Source organism: Barbus barbus (genome assembly GCF_936440315.1).
Source record: "Barbus barbus genome assembly, chromosome: 12".
In the NCBI taxonomy this organism is placed as follows: Eukaryota; Metazoa; Chordata; class Actinopteri; order Cypriniformes; family Cyprinidae; genus Barbus; species Barbus barbus.
In genome coordinates this window covers 8934197-8946208 of record NC_136740.1, presented here as the reverse complement: position 1 = coordinate 8946208, position 12012 = coordinate 8934197, and the positions used below count along the sequence as shown (strand labels likewise).

The window sequence follows — 12012 nt, the reverse complement described above, 5'->3', positions numbered from 1 at the left end:
ATCGCTCGTATCAACAGCAGCTCGTATCTGTTACTCTCTCCGCCACTGATTCTACAGAAATACACGCGTCTTCTGCAGAGCTGTTTATCACAGCCAGGCATTGGTGGGCGGAGTTAATGGAAATAGCCTCTGACAACAAATTGGTCTATTTGTCCTTAGAGTAAATACACTCTTTTTAGAGCTGTTTGCATCGGAATTTAATTCTGTTTGCTTAATTGAAATATTAATTCTAGTTATATATATAATTTATTTATATATTATATTACTGCAATATTAATATTATTATGTAATATCTTTGAAACAATGTATAAAGCGCTATAGAGATAAAGGTGACGTCATTTGACTTGATCGGAAAAGTGCCGTAGAGATTAAAGTACAATTTATGTCCTACCAATGATATTGTTTTTAAATGCACAGCCATAGTTTGTAGATTACATGTATATGTATAAACATGCATATACAAGTGTAACATTTATAATTATTATTCCCCGCCTCCAGTTCACTCACGCGTTTGAAGATGAAAGGTCACATGGAGGGCATTGCATTCTGGGAAACAGTATCCCACGCAGCGTCTTCAGATGCATACATCAAATTTCAGCAAATGTAGCAGGTAATCCCGGCATTCCATGCATACAGAAAATTCACATACTATTCACACAGCATACTGCAGTATAGTAGGAGTTGTATGATAGTATGCCATTCAGAACACAGCTTCTGTACTGATTTCAGTATACTTGAGTTATATTTAGCAGATTCTGGCAAATATAGTAGGTCATCCGGGTATTTCATGCATACAGCAAATGTGCATACTATGAGCAGCATACATACTGGATGCTGCAGAAATAGTAAGAGTAGTATGATAGTATGGCATTTCGAACACAGCCTCTGTCTCTGTTTGTGTTTGCCACGTGCTCCTCTTGTCCAACCTCCCCATTTCCCATGGTCACGCCCCCTTGTTTAGTCCTTGTCTAGTCCTCGTTTGCTTGATTGTGTTCACCTGATCCTTGTGTGCTCTGCTGCTTTATATTGTGTTCCTTTCCCTTGTGTCTTGGCTGGTTCGTTTTGGTGTTTACCTGTTTCTTGGTCCTAAAGATATCCTTTGATCTTGCTCAAGTGATTTTTTTGATCTCTTATCTTGTTATTTTATATCCTCGGTTCCTTTTTGTTTTCTCTAGTTCGGTCTAGTTCTTTTTTTTTTTTTTGATTGTGCATTCTTATCTAGTTTTGTTTTCTCTTTTGATTCAGATTTCTTTTGTCTGTCTTGTGTCGTTGAGTTGTCTTGAGTCTTGTCTTGTTTGTTATCGCGTTTTGCCCTGTCCTGCCCTTTACCCAGATTCCCTGGTCTCTGACCCCTACTACCTGCTAGCAGCTCTCCACTCTCACGAGTCAGGCCTTTGGTTCTGTGAGTCACTACCTGGCGGCTAGACTGGTGTGACTTCTGAGATTCACTTCAAGCTACGGGGTCCCTGTCTTCCTGCCTTCCTCTGGAGCTGCTGCCTCCGTGCTTGAGTCCGCTGCCACCTTGGACGGGCTCAGTGGTCATCCCTCCTGCCTGTATTGTGTTGTCTGCCCTACCCCTCTGTTTGGACTGATTCTCTTCTCACTCTCCCTGCTGTTTCTAGTCAACGTCTTGTCAATAAATTACCATTGTCCGCTCATTTGAATCTGGGTCCCATTTCTTGCAGATCCCTGACAGTACGCTCTAATCATCAGAATTAAAACAAAAAACTTGTGAAATGTTTTACTTTACATGTAATGAATCTAGAAAATATGAAAGTTTCACTTTTTGAAATAAGTTACAAAAAATAATTAACTTTTTCACGATATTCAAATTTTTTTGAGATGCACCTGTATATAAATAAAGATGACTTGTCTATATAAAAAGTGTCCTTAGAATTCATTTTAATTACTTTAATAGCATTAAATGCCAATTGCCTAGATCATCATTTGAAATACATAATCACCAGTCCTCACTGCACTGTCGTTAACAATCATAACATTTATTTAGAGTACTATAACTTATTTCATCTGAAGACAACGTGTGCTGAAGAGCACATGCAGAAATACATGTATGCGATACATAAGGGATGATGCAGTTGAATGAGACAAACATTAGATACAATACACAATCAAAACATTGTCATGACCTAGTAGATACTTTTTACTGTATATATGCTAAAATCTTTTCTTTGTCTTCAGTATTTTCATTCAAATCCACAGTACAAGACTTTGCTACTGCATTCCTTTACTAGAAAGACCGGTACACTGCCTTTTTGCATAGAATGACATTGAATACAGGTTTTAAACACATTTGGTGTTCACATCAGGTGTCTTCTTTTTAACCTTAGCACCTCTGGACCTTCAAGACCTTCAGGATCTAAAATTAAAATCTTTCTTTAGCAGGTACATCTGCAATGACACATCAGCATCTCTCCTGGTTTACAAAACCTCCCTAAGTGGGACACTAGTCCTACAGACGAGAACTCAGTGTAGTACAGACAAGAACTCAGCACAAAAACCTCAATAACAAAAGCGCACCAGCGCAATGACGAGGTATGTGAGGGTGATGATCGTCAGAACAGAGAACAGCAGGAGGAGCCCAGTAAAGAGGACGTTGTTTATGGGTAGCTTGATGATTTTCCCTTCGGCTGGGATCATATTGGAAAGTGTAAGCATGTAGCCCAAGGACCAGGCTATACTGGTCTTATTTACCTGTGAAACACAAAGAGACATATGGAGAGGTCCAGTTCATGCCAGGGTTTTGATAGAAAGAACTGATTTGCTGGAGGGGGAGAGAATATCATTGGCAGATATTTGACATTACAGTCATGCACTGATACAGCACAGGCTACTAGATTTGATGTGTGTTCCTTAAAAATCAGGTGCCAAGAAATGCATTTACTGTGAAAGGGCATTTAAAAGAATACGGTATTTCTGGTTCATTATACACTGTAAAAAATATCATGTTTAATTCATCGTGTTACTTGGCATTTCTTTGTACTTGTTTGTAAAGTTTATTATCCATTTCTGAGTTTTAGCGTTTTATGTGCAATGTTATCAATATATTATGTATACAGTGGTGGCCAAAATTATTGAAACACTTGGAATATTTTTGAATTGGCCATTGCAATACCCATAAAACTAACCATTGCCGGAACTACCTGCGATGGAAGGAATCTGCTGGAACATTGAAAATGATGAAAAAAAAAAAAAAAGTTGTGACGTATTGTCAAGTGTGGTGACCCATACTCGAAATTGGTGCTCTGCGTTTAACCCATCCAAGTGCACACACACAGCAGTGAGTAGTGAACAAATGCACACACACACACACACACACACACACCGTGAACACACACCCGGAGCAGTGGGCAGCCATGCTGCGGCGCCCGGGGAGCAATTGGGGGTTCGGTGCCTTGCTCAAGGGCACCTCAGTCGTGGTATTGAGGATGGAGAGAGCGCTGTACATTCACTCCCCCCACCTACAATTCCTGCCGGCCGGGGACTGGGAACTGCCCCCTTCAAAGTCCAGACCTCAACCCTATCAAGCAAATTTGGGACAAGTTGGAAAATAAACTGGACAGATCCATTGTAAATTCAAATGAAAGTTCTCAGGAAATATATTGACACAATGCCAGAGAGAAATGCTGCTGTACTTGCTGCAAAACCTGGACATACAAAATATTAAAGTTCAAAGTGGATAAAAACAGTATCACTCTCTTCATCTGATATTTGTTGTGCTCAGAGCAACCATCTGCATGTTTCATGAACATGCATGAAATTAAATCATGTTTTGGAAGCAAAAAAAGGTCAGTATTTTCAGATCTGTCAGGTGTTCTAATAATTTTTTGGCCACCACTGTATATGTATATGTAATTTGTAATGTATACATTGCATATTACACAGAAAAGGTTAGTAAGCAGTTATTTCACTTTGTGGCTATAAGAAATTTTAACTGGTCCATGCACTTCCATTGTAAATGCTTTACTGTAAACCAGATTTTTGACATTCATTTTTGTTGTAATCAATGTGAAAATGCTGTTGATAGAGCTTAACTTGTGTTGAACATGGAATATTCATTTAATAGCTTCTATTGCATAATCTGATGGTACAAAAGTTTACTCTTCTCCTTTGTTCACAAAGACATATTAATGTGTCAGAACTAAAAAGAAAGAAAACAACTGGATGTGTGTCGCCATATGAAAAAGCTTTGAATGCAGCTTGATAATATCAATGACATGACATATTTTCCTCTTTTGACATATATCTGGATAAAAGCAGTACTGACTTTCTTTGTAATGAGATTAGTTATTTTGCAAAACAATAAACAGTAAAATACATTTTGCCTCTGGAATTGTGAATGTGTAATCTTTTTAATCTCATGCTAAACATGAAATGTACCTCTTTCTGAAAAATGAGATTTTTCCAGTTGTCTGTGTTGAACTTGTAACCATCTGCAAGAATGCTGTGCACATAATTTACAGAGTAGCAGAAGGACTTCAGATGGATGTCTTTGCTGTCTTTGATGAATGTCTTGAGCTAAAGGGGGTCAGGGGACATTACAAGGTAGGATTATTGATTTTACACATCAATCAAATCTGCACAAAGTATCATTTCTCTCAGTCTATATTTTCATTTTCATGATTATGCCGTTGGTCAAGACTCACAGTTGTCCAGTCCTTTGAGCATAACAGTTGCATGTTTGTGTTGAATGTCTCCATACTTTTGGAGCCCTCCACTTTAAGAGCTCTAGCAGTCCAGTAGAAGCCTGCATAAGCCTAAGCAAAAATGCCATAAGGTTTGGTCACAATAACATGCAATAAATGAATGACATTTGACATGATTGAGGTTTAACTAAAGGCACCCATTTGATTTTCAAAATTGTCATTTGCATTCTACAGGCAAAATCAAAGCATATAAATTTGGAATGACATGAGGTTGAGTAAATAATTACATAATTTTCAATTTTGGGTGAACTATTTCAGTAACACTTTCAATTCTCACTATTGATTAGTTGCTTAGCATGCATATTACTAGTATATTGGCTGTTTATTAGCACATATTAATGCCTTTTTCTGTATGACCATATTTTAGATCCCTTAATCCAACCCCAAACCTAAACCATAACAACTACCTTACTAACTATTAATAAGCAGCTAGGAGTTTATTGAGTGAAAACTTTTGTGTTTAGTTTGTGAATATGTACTCCCTAATCTAAAGCATTACCACTATTTCTGCTACAGTATGTAGCTTAACTATAAGAGATATGCCTACCATGAAGTCTCCACTGAGTGGTGGCTGATAAACTCCATCAAAGGAACAGTTTTCAGTTCCCTGGCAGGATTCTAGGCCAAAGATACTCCTGACCAAGGATTTGCACTGTCCAGGGTTACTCTGTCCAACGAAAGTAATATATCGCTTTGGGCTATACTTTGTTGGAAGATCATTCTTTGTACATTCACTGCCAAAAACGTCCTCCGCAAGCATGGAGATATTGTAGCCAGAAGGATAACAGGGGTGCTTCAGATTAGCCCAGCTGGTGGATTCCTGGGAAAGATTGAAAGAGAGAGACAGAGAGAGAGAGAAATCATGACAATGCATGTTGCAGAGTTTTAGACAACTACTGTTAAGCTTGTTTAACACTTTACTTAAACGTCTTTATGTATAATGCAGTATAAAGGGTTAATAAAGGGAATAATGCATTATAATTATTCATAATGTGCATTGTAATACATTATATCTTGTCGTAAATAATTACAATTTAAAATGCATAGTGTAACAATGAATTGATAAGTGTTATAATGTATAACTGTGGTTACAATGTTTCATGAGATTGTACAATGCATTATAAGGTGCATTACAAGTCTTAAAAATGCATTAAAAAGCTAATTTTATAATGCATCATTCATGAAGGCTTTAAGTAAAGTATTACCTTTTTGTAATGATAAAAGGTAATGATAGTAATAGTATTGAATAATGAATAGTAATGATAATCATTAAAAATATTGGCGTGAAAATTGCCAATCTGGTTGGCAAAGATTATTTACACTAGCTCTGCCCACCATTATTTGGTTGAGCTGGACAAAATTACAAAAGAATCCTGTTAATCGACCATGACACGTAAAGCTCATATTGTGCACAATCAGAACTGTGGCTCATGCTCAAATCCTCTTCCTGGTCCTTTGATGACACCGAACAGCAGGTTCAATATGGTTAGGGAAAGATACGGTACCATTAAGGCAGCATACATTGATGTACGTATCACATACACAGGATATGTTGAACACTATTTAACAATGTACTACAACTACAATAAGGTTCAAATAATATCTGCCGCTATTTGCACTACATATACTGTAAATAGAATTTAACACTATTTAATGAATTGGAAAACATCACAACTTTGATGTGTTTAAAACTAGTCAGCTTTAATGTTAGGGTAGTTTTATGTTAGGAAATACTTAATATAATGCATGTAAAGAAAATATTAATATAAACATTTCTAGTAGAAATCAGGAAAATATAATGAAATTCCTTTCTGTTTTTCAACCCTACATTAAATGGCTAATGGCAGTGCAGTCTGTACAAGTATTGACATGGAATTGTTTGGGGAAATGTTAAGCATAAGCCATGGGCTTATTGCATCTCTCAGCAATAATGGATTTTATGAGAAAGGTTTTAGGCAAATTTAGTGTCTTTGTGTACTGATGGCAGTGAAACAAAAAGAAGCTGTCTAACAGGTACAATTCATATGCAATCTAAAAGAAAAATCCAATGTGGGTCTTAAATATTTTACCTACTGTATCCTAAATAAAACATATTTATAATTTATGGAACTACTAATATAAAGTACAAATTCAACTTAATTCATTTGACAATGACATGTGTGTACTCTACCTTTGCAAGTTTGGCCAAAACTCTCTTCTCAGCTTCATTTTTCCCATAGCAGAGGAAACTGTGAGTATAGATGTTGTATTCATAGCCATAGAGTGAAACCTTAATGATATCTTCACCTTTGGCATCATCAGAAGTGGCAAAGGCTATCTGGGTGGAGGCTCCACCCAAGTCCAATGAGCCAACTGTCTCAGCCCCATGAGGATGTACCCAGGCATTCCAGAGATTTTTCTATAAAACAGACTAAAGTTTAAAAATGTAAAAGTCCAGTAAAGCTCTGTTTTCTATACTTTTTAATTAGATTCAATATTGTGTCATAAAATGACAGTACCTTGAATGTATCTCGTACCTTTAAGATAATAAGATGCTCTTCTAAATGTGAGACTAGAATTGTGTATTATAAGGTTTAAACATATTTAAGATGAAACTGTAACTAAACAAATCTTGAGATTTTGGTTAGATCCAATAAAAAAAATTATCAAAATAATCAAAATATCCCCCCTGCACAGTAAAGCTGCCCATGAACTGACCTCTAGGAAGTTCCCCTTCAAGTAGTTGACGGTGATCCAGCCATAAAGGCCTTCTTCCTGTCCAGAGATAATGGAAGCGTTTTGAAAATTGAAAGGAAGGGAGCTAAGGTAGTTCTTGATGTTTTTCAGAATAGTGTTGGAAGACTCTTCATCCTTCATACTGTGTAAAAAAAGATATTGCAAAGATATGTCACGCATTGTGTCAGTGTCAAATTAACTTTGTGGCAAATATATATTTATACATTTATTTGTTGATTAATTTTAAAATTGCTTGTTATTCGAGAAATAACACCATCATTTTAACACTGGGCATAATTTGAACACTCTCAACAAGTGCATAAGGCCATTTTTCTTTTATCTAATATTATGATATGTATATTCTATTCTATTGTCTACCATTGTAAGATCCCCTGAGCTCTCAGAATCAAAGTAAATAGTTCAAATGATACATAAATATATTGAGATACAGAGGTAGAAACATAAATAGGATATATTACCAAAAATTCTGAATGGAATTTGTTTAAACCATTCTTACTGTAGAAGCCTCATCCCTGCTGTTGCCCCAAGGAAGACTGGGGTCGAGGAATGCCGATGGGAAGGAATGGCCTCGGTTATATTTGCTATGCAATCTTTTAAACTTTTCCATGTCTTTTTGTCCTGATCCTCAATTTTACCAAGATCTGAAATTCCAGGGCCTTGAAAAGACATATTTTATTATTACATTACTTTCTGTAATATATTGTTTAAAGGGATAGTTCACCCAAAAATGAAAACTCTGTCATCATTTATTCACCCTCAAGTAGTTCCAAACCTGTATGAATTTCTTTGTTCTGCCGAACACAAAGGAAGAGTTTTTGAAGAAAGTTTGTAACCAGGCTGTTTTGGGGCACCATTGACTTCCATAGTAGGAAGAAAAAAAAATACTATGGAAGTCAATGGTGCCCCAGAACTGCTCTGTTTCCCACATTCTTCAGAATATCTTCATTTGTGTTCAGCATAACAAAAACATTCATACAGGTTTGGAACTACTTGAGGGTGAGTAAATGATGACAGAATTTGAATTTTTGTCTGAACTATCCCTTTAAAATACTTTATTATTGTATCACTGCCTATGTTAAAAGAGTAGTAAAGAACAATAGTAAAAAGAGTATTAAAGAACTATACTTATTAAAATACCCACAAAAATTGTACGTTTCCTCTTAGAAAAAGTAAAAGAGGTGTTTTTCCTCTAAGAAAGGGGTGCTAAAATGTTGACCATCAACCTGCAATCTGTGAGACCTTTTGTATTATGTTGTATTATTTCTTAAATATTGATGAGAAGGTCAGGATCTCAGCATATACACATCTGATGTATAAAACATGCTTTTAACGATTTGTCCCATTTTTTTTTTCTTTGTACATTACGGGACACACAACTTGTGCAGAATTCATGCAAAATTCCACTATATCTCTGAGCTTTCACTGTAAAAAAAATAAATAAGCCATGTCTTTACATGAACCTTCCAACATTTTAGGTCAGTTGATTTGTACCTTCAACCTGACACTTTGTGGTCTCACTCACAACCCCAGTGTTGTTTTCTTTCTCAGCAGGCCACTCATAGAGATACACAGTGGTCCTGGAGGAGCCTGCATCCAAAACAATACCATACTGGAGAGAGAGAGAGAGAGAGCAACAGAAGTGAAGAAAGACATTGTTACAGTAATCATGTTACCACCAAATTCTCAAGATCTTGCAAAGCCATAAAGAGCTTATTCATTTGCACTCTTTGCAAAATGCATTGGTGAATAGCAATTTGCCATGGTCTAAATCATGATTGAGTGAAGCATTCAAGAACAGACATGTCTAATAACTGCCTGAAGCCCTTTTGGAAGAAACTAACAAAAGCACATTCTTCCGTTGGGAAAATGTTCAAGGATTGACTTTGTGAGTCATCAAAAGGATCATCTTTTTTAAGATTAAGCATGCAGCATTGTATGGAATTAAATAACTCCATCAATCCATTGAAAGTTGTTTTTGTGTGTAGAAAAATAGGTTTCCGGTGAGTGTGGTTAAAAAAAAGTATTTGTTTTCTCTAAAAGTAATAGGAAACTGAAAGAAGTATTATGAAAAAGCAGAATCCGTAAATCATATCTATAATAATCTCTCACCACATTTTATCCACCATTCATCTGTAAATGAATAGTGTTCCATATGTGTGATGTTTGTTTTTCAACACAGAATAGAAATGTTACTTAAGATGAAAATACAAATGTTCTTTTTTCATGTGTCATTAGAAGGAAACCCCATATATTATATATTATTAAGCAAATAACATTATATATTATTAAATAATAATATATGAATGAGTTAAGGAAAAGCAATTCTTGAACATCTGACAAGTAAGCATCAATTATAGTTTTATGCCTCATATACACTCTGAAGGGAACCCAGTTTATTAGTCAGTTTAATAGGTTCCCACTTGTATCATGCATGCTCAAATGATATAATTTTACCTTTAATCCACGGGATATATAAGTCTTCTTATGAGTTTGTACAACTGCTATAGATATGATGACTGCAATGCTGGCCAACATAAAGGCGGCGGTCAAAACTATTGCCACTTTTGCCATCCTCACCTACAGACAAAAAGATGAATATATCAAATTTCCAGCTTGATTTTCATGCAACTAATAGCTGAACACTCTTTATAACAGAAGATCAAGTAGAAATAATAAAAAAAAAAAAATTCTACAGGTAAAAACTTTAACGTTTTATTCTTAATTACTTTAGAAAACCAATTAGTCACGCTTTGAATCTAGAGCAATCATTGAATCAAGCAATCATTTATCCAACATGTGCATAAAAGGTTAAAATGTGCATCTTTGTTAGGTGAGCTTTAAATTTTAAGGTAACTTGATGTAACCTTGTAGCCACGGTGCTTCAGTTTAGATGTTGTGTAATAAAGTGTTTTTTTGAATAATTTTACAGTGAGTGATTGAGGAAGAGGGTTATTTGTTGAGCCCGGGAACTGTTGATAAAAATGTTACTTTCTAAATGAATTCCCCAACTAATGACTTTCAGCATTTGCTTGAAAAAAATAAAAAATTAAATGTGCAAGTACGGACATATCTACTTTTGCCATGTTGTGAGATTTGGGAAACTCTTCCACACACTGTCAAGCCCACAGGCACTCTGTCAATCATCGGTTTGTCATGTTCTGTAAAAATGGTCTGGGGCACGCTAAGTTTTGTACCCTACTCAACCAGATATAAGTACGTACTCATATCATCCTGGAGCCTCTTACCCTAACTCATATTATGGTTTCAGTTTCTAATTTAATCAAAGAAAGTGCTTAGCGTTTTGAACTCAAAGACATGCAGTATTAACATCATTCTAATACTGCTTCTGTGCTGTCATCCAAAACATCTTACCATGCAATTGTTTATTTAAATTATATATTATATGCACATATATTTATTTTGAGATTCAAGCCCACAGATTGCTCTTTTGTAGAGATATAACAAATGATATGGCAGATTTCAGAGCCATCATACCAATCAATATAAGAGTACAACAAAATCAATGAAATTCTTCATTAATCTTAACACACATTTGTTCTATGATCTGATCTTACATGATCTGATAAGAAAATTAATATCAAATGCAAAATACATACATTTCTATAACAGTCATGCCATTATTAATACAGTAATAAAAGGTTTATTTGCTTACCCCTCTGCGTGAGGCTGTTGTAAGGTGGTCTGAAGACTCTTTTTTGATCATTCTGTCCAGATGTGCAATACTGTGAATGTGTAACTGTGTTTGGACGTGTGTGTGAGAGTGTGTGCATATGTTTGTGTGTGAAAAAGTGTGTTGAGAAGACAGAATGGGAGGGGTTTGGCTGTCACTCCCAGTAAGCAGGACCTTGCTATAAATGTTCATTAGAAACTCCCCCATTCAGATCGATGTTAATAAGGAAAAGACCATAAGCCCCTGTTAACGTTTATGAATAATACTTAAATACTTAAATAATATTACTAACTGAAAAAAAATATTTTATATTATGTCTGGGAATGATTTTTTGTAGCATTAATTTTTCATTCATCAATTCATTAAATTACTGTTTTGAAAAATAAAGAAATAATTATTTTATGGAACTATTTAAATTCTTACTATGTGGAGACACAGAACAACATTAGATTCCTTTCTGGATATATACAGCTACATGTATTCTTAGTAATGAATATGGCAGTTACTACTGCAAAGAAAAAGAGACTTCAGTTTATTTTTAAAACATATTTCATTCAATAATGTTAAACTACAAAATAATGACTTTATATTGGTGGGGAATACAACATATAAAGACCGTTTGCAAGAGTATTGACATTTGAGAGGTAAAATCTTTTCATAATTCTCTTTCCGCTGGCTGAGTATAATGGTGTTTTTAAAAGCTAGTAATATTATTTGAAAATGCCCCTTTTAATGGGTCATTTTGTTTGCTTGGTCAGCTAGATATGTTTATGCCTGATCGTAATGGGGCACTTTACAGCAACCTGAGAATGAACGAAAGAGCTGTGTGGTGATCAGAGCTCATAAAAGATCACTTTATTG

The 12012-nt window shown here is 35.4% G+C and overlaps 1 protein-coding gene across 1 annotated transcript; it reads right to left on the bottom strand.

The window, feature by feature from the left end:
* Positions 1-1980: 1980 nt before the first annotated feature.
* LOC306877811 (ectonucleoside triphosphate diphosphohydrolase 3-like) lies at positions 1981-11243 on the bottom strand. The gene is made up of 10 exons (XM_079429788.1): positions 11134-11243; positions 9915-10037; positions 8952-9069; positions 7957-8116; positions 7422-7581; positions 6895-7122; positions 5272-5544; positions 4665-4775; positions 4399-4536; positions 1981-2712 (listed from the first exon to the last, which is right to left on the bottom strand). Exons 1-10 carry the CDS (start codon positions 11182-11184, stop codon positions 2521-2523), a joined length of 1554 nt encoding a protein of 517 aa, XP_079285914.1. The 5' UTR covers positions 11185-11243; the 3' UTR covers positions 1981-2520.
* Positions 11244-12012: the final 769 nt, after the last annotated feature.

Coding starts and splice junctions, on each gene's coding strand:
- LOC306877811 (XM_079429788.1), bottom strand. CDS start 11,184: ATGATCAAAAAAGAGTCTTCAGACCACCTTACAACAGCCTCACGCAGA. Junction 7,582..7,956: donor GCAGGGATGAGGCTTCTACA/GTAAGAATGGTT, acceptor TTTTTTACACAG/TATGAAGGATGAAGAGTCTT. Junction 4,776..5,271: donor CACTCAGTGGAGACTTCATG/GTAGGCATATCT, acceptor ATTTTTGCTTAG/GCTTATGCAGGCTTCTACTG.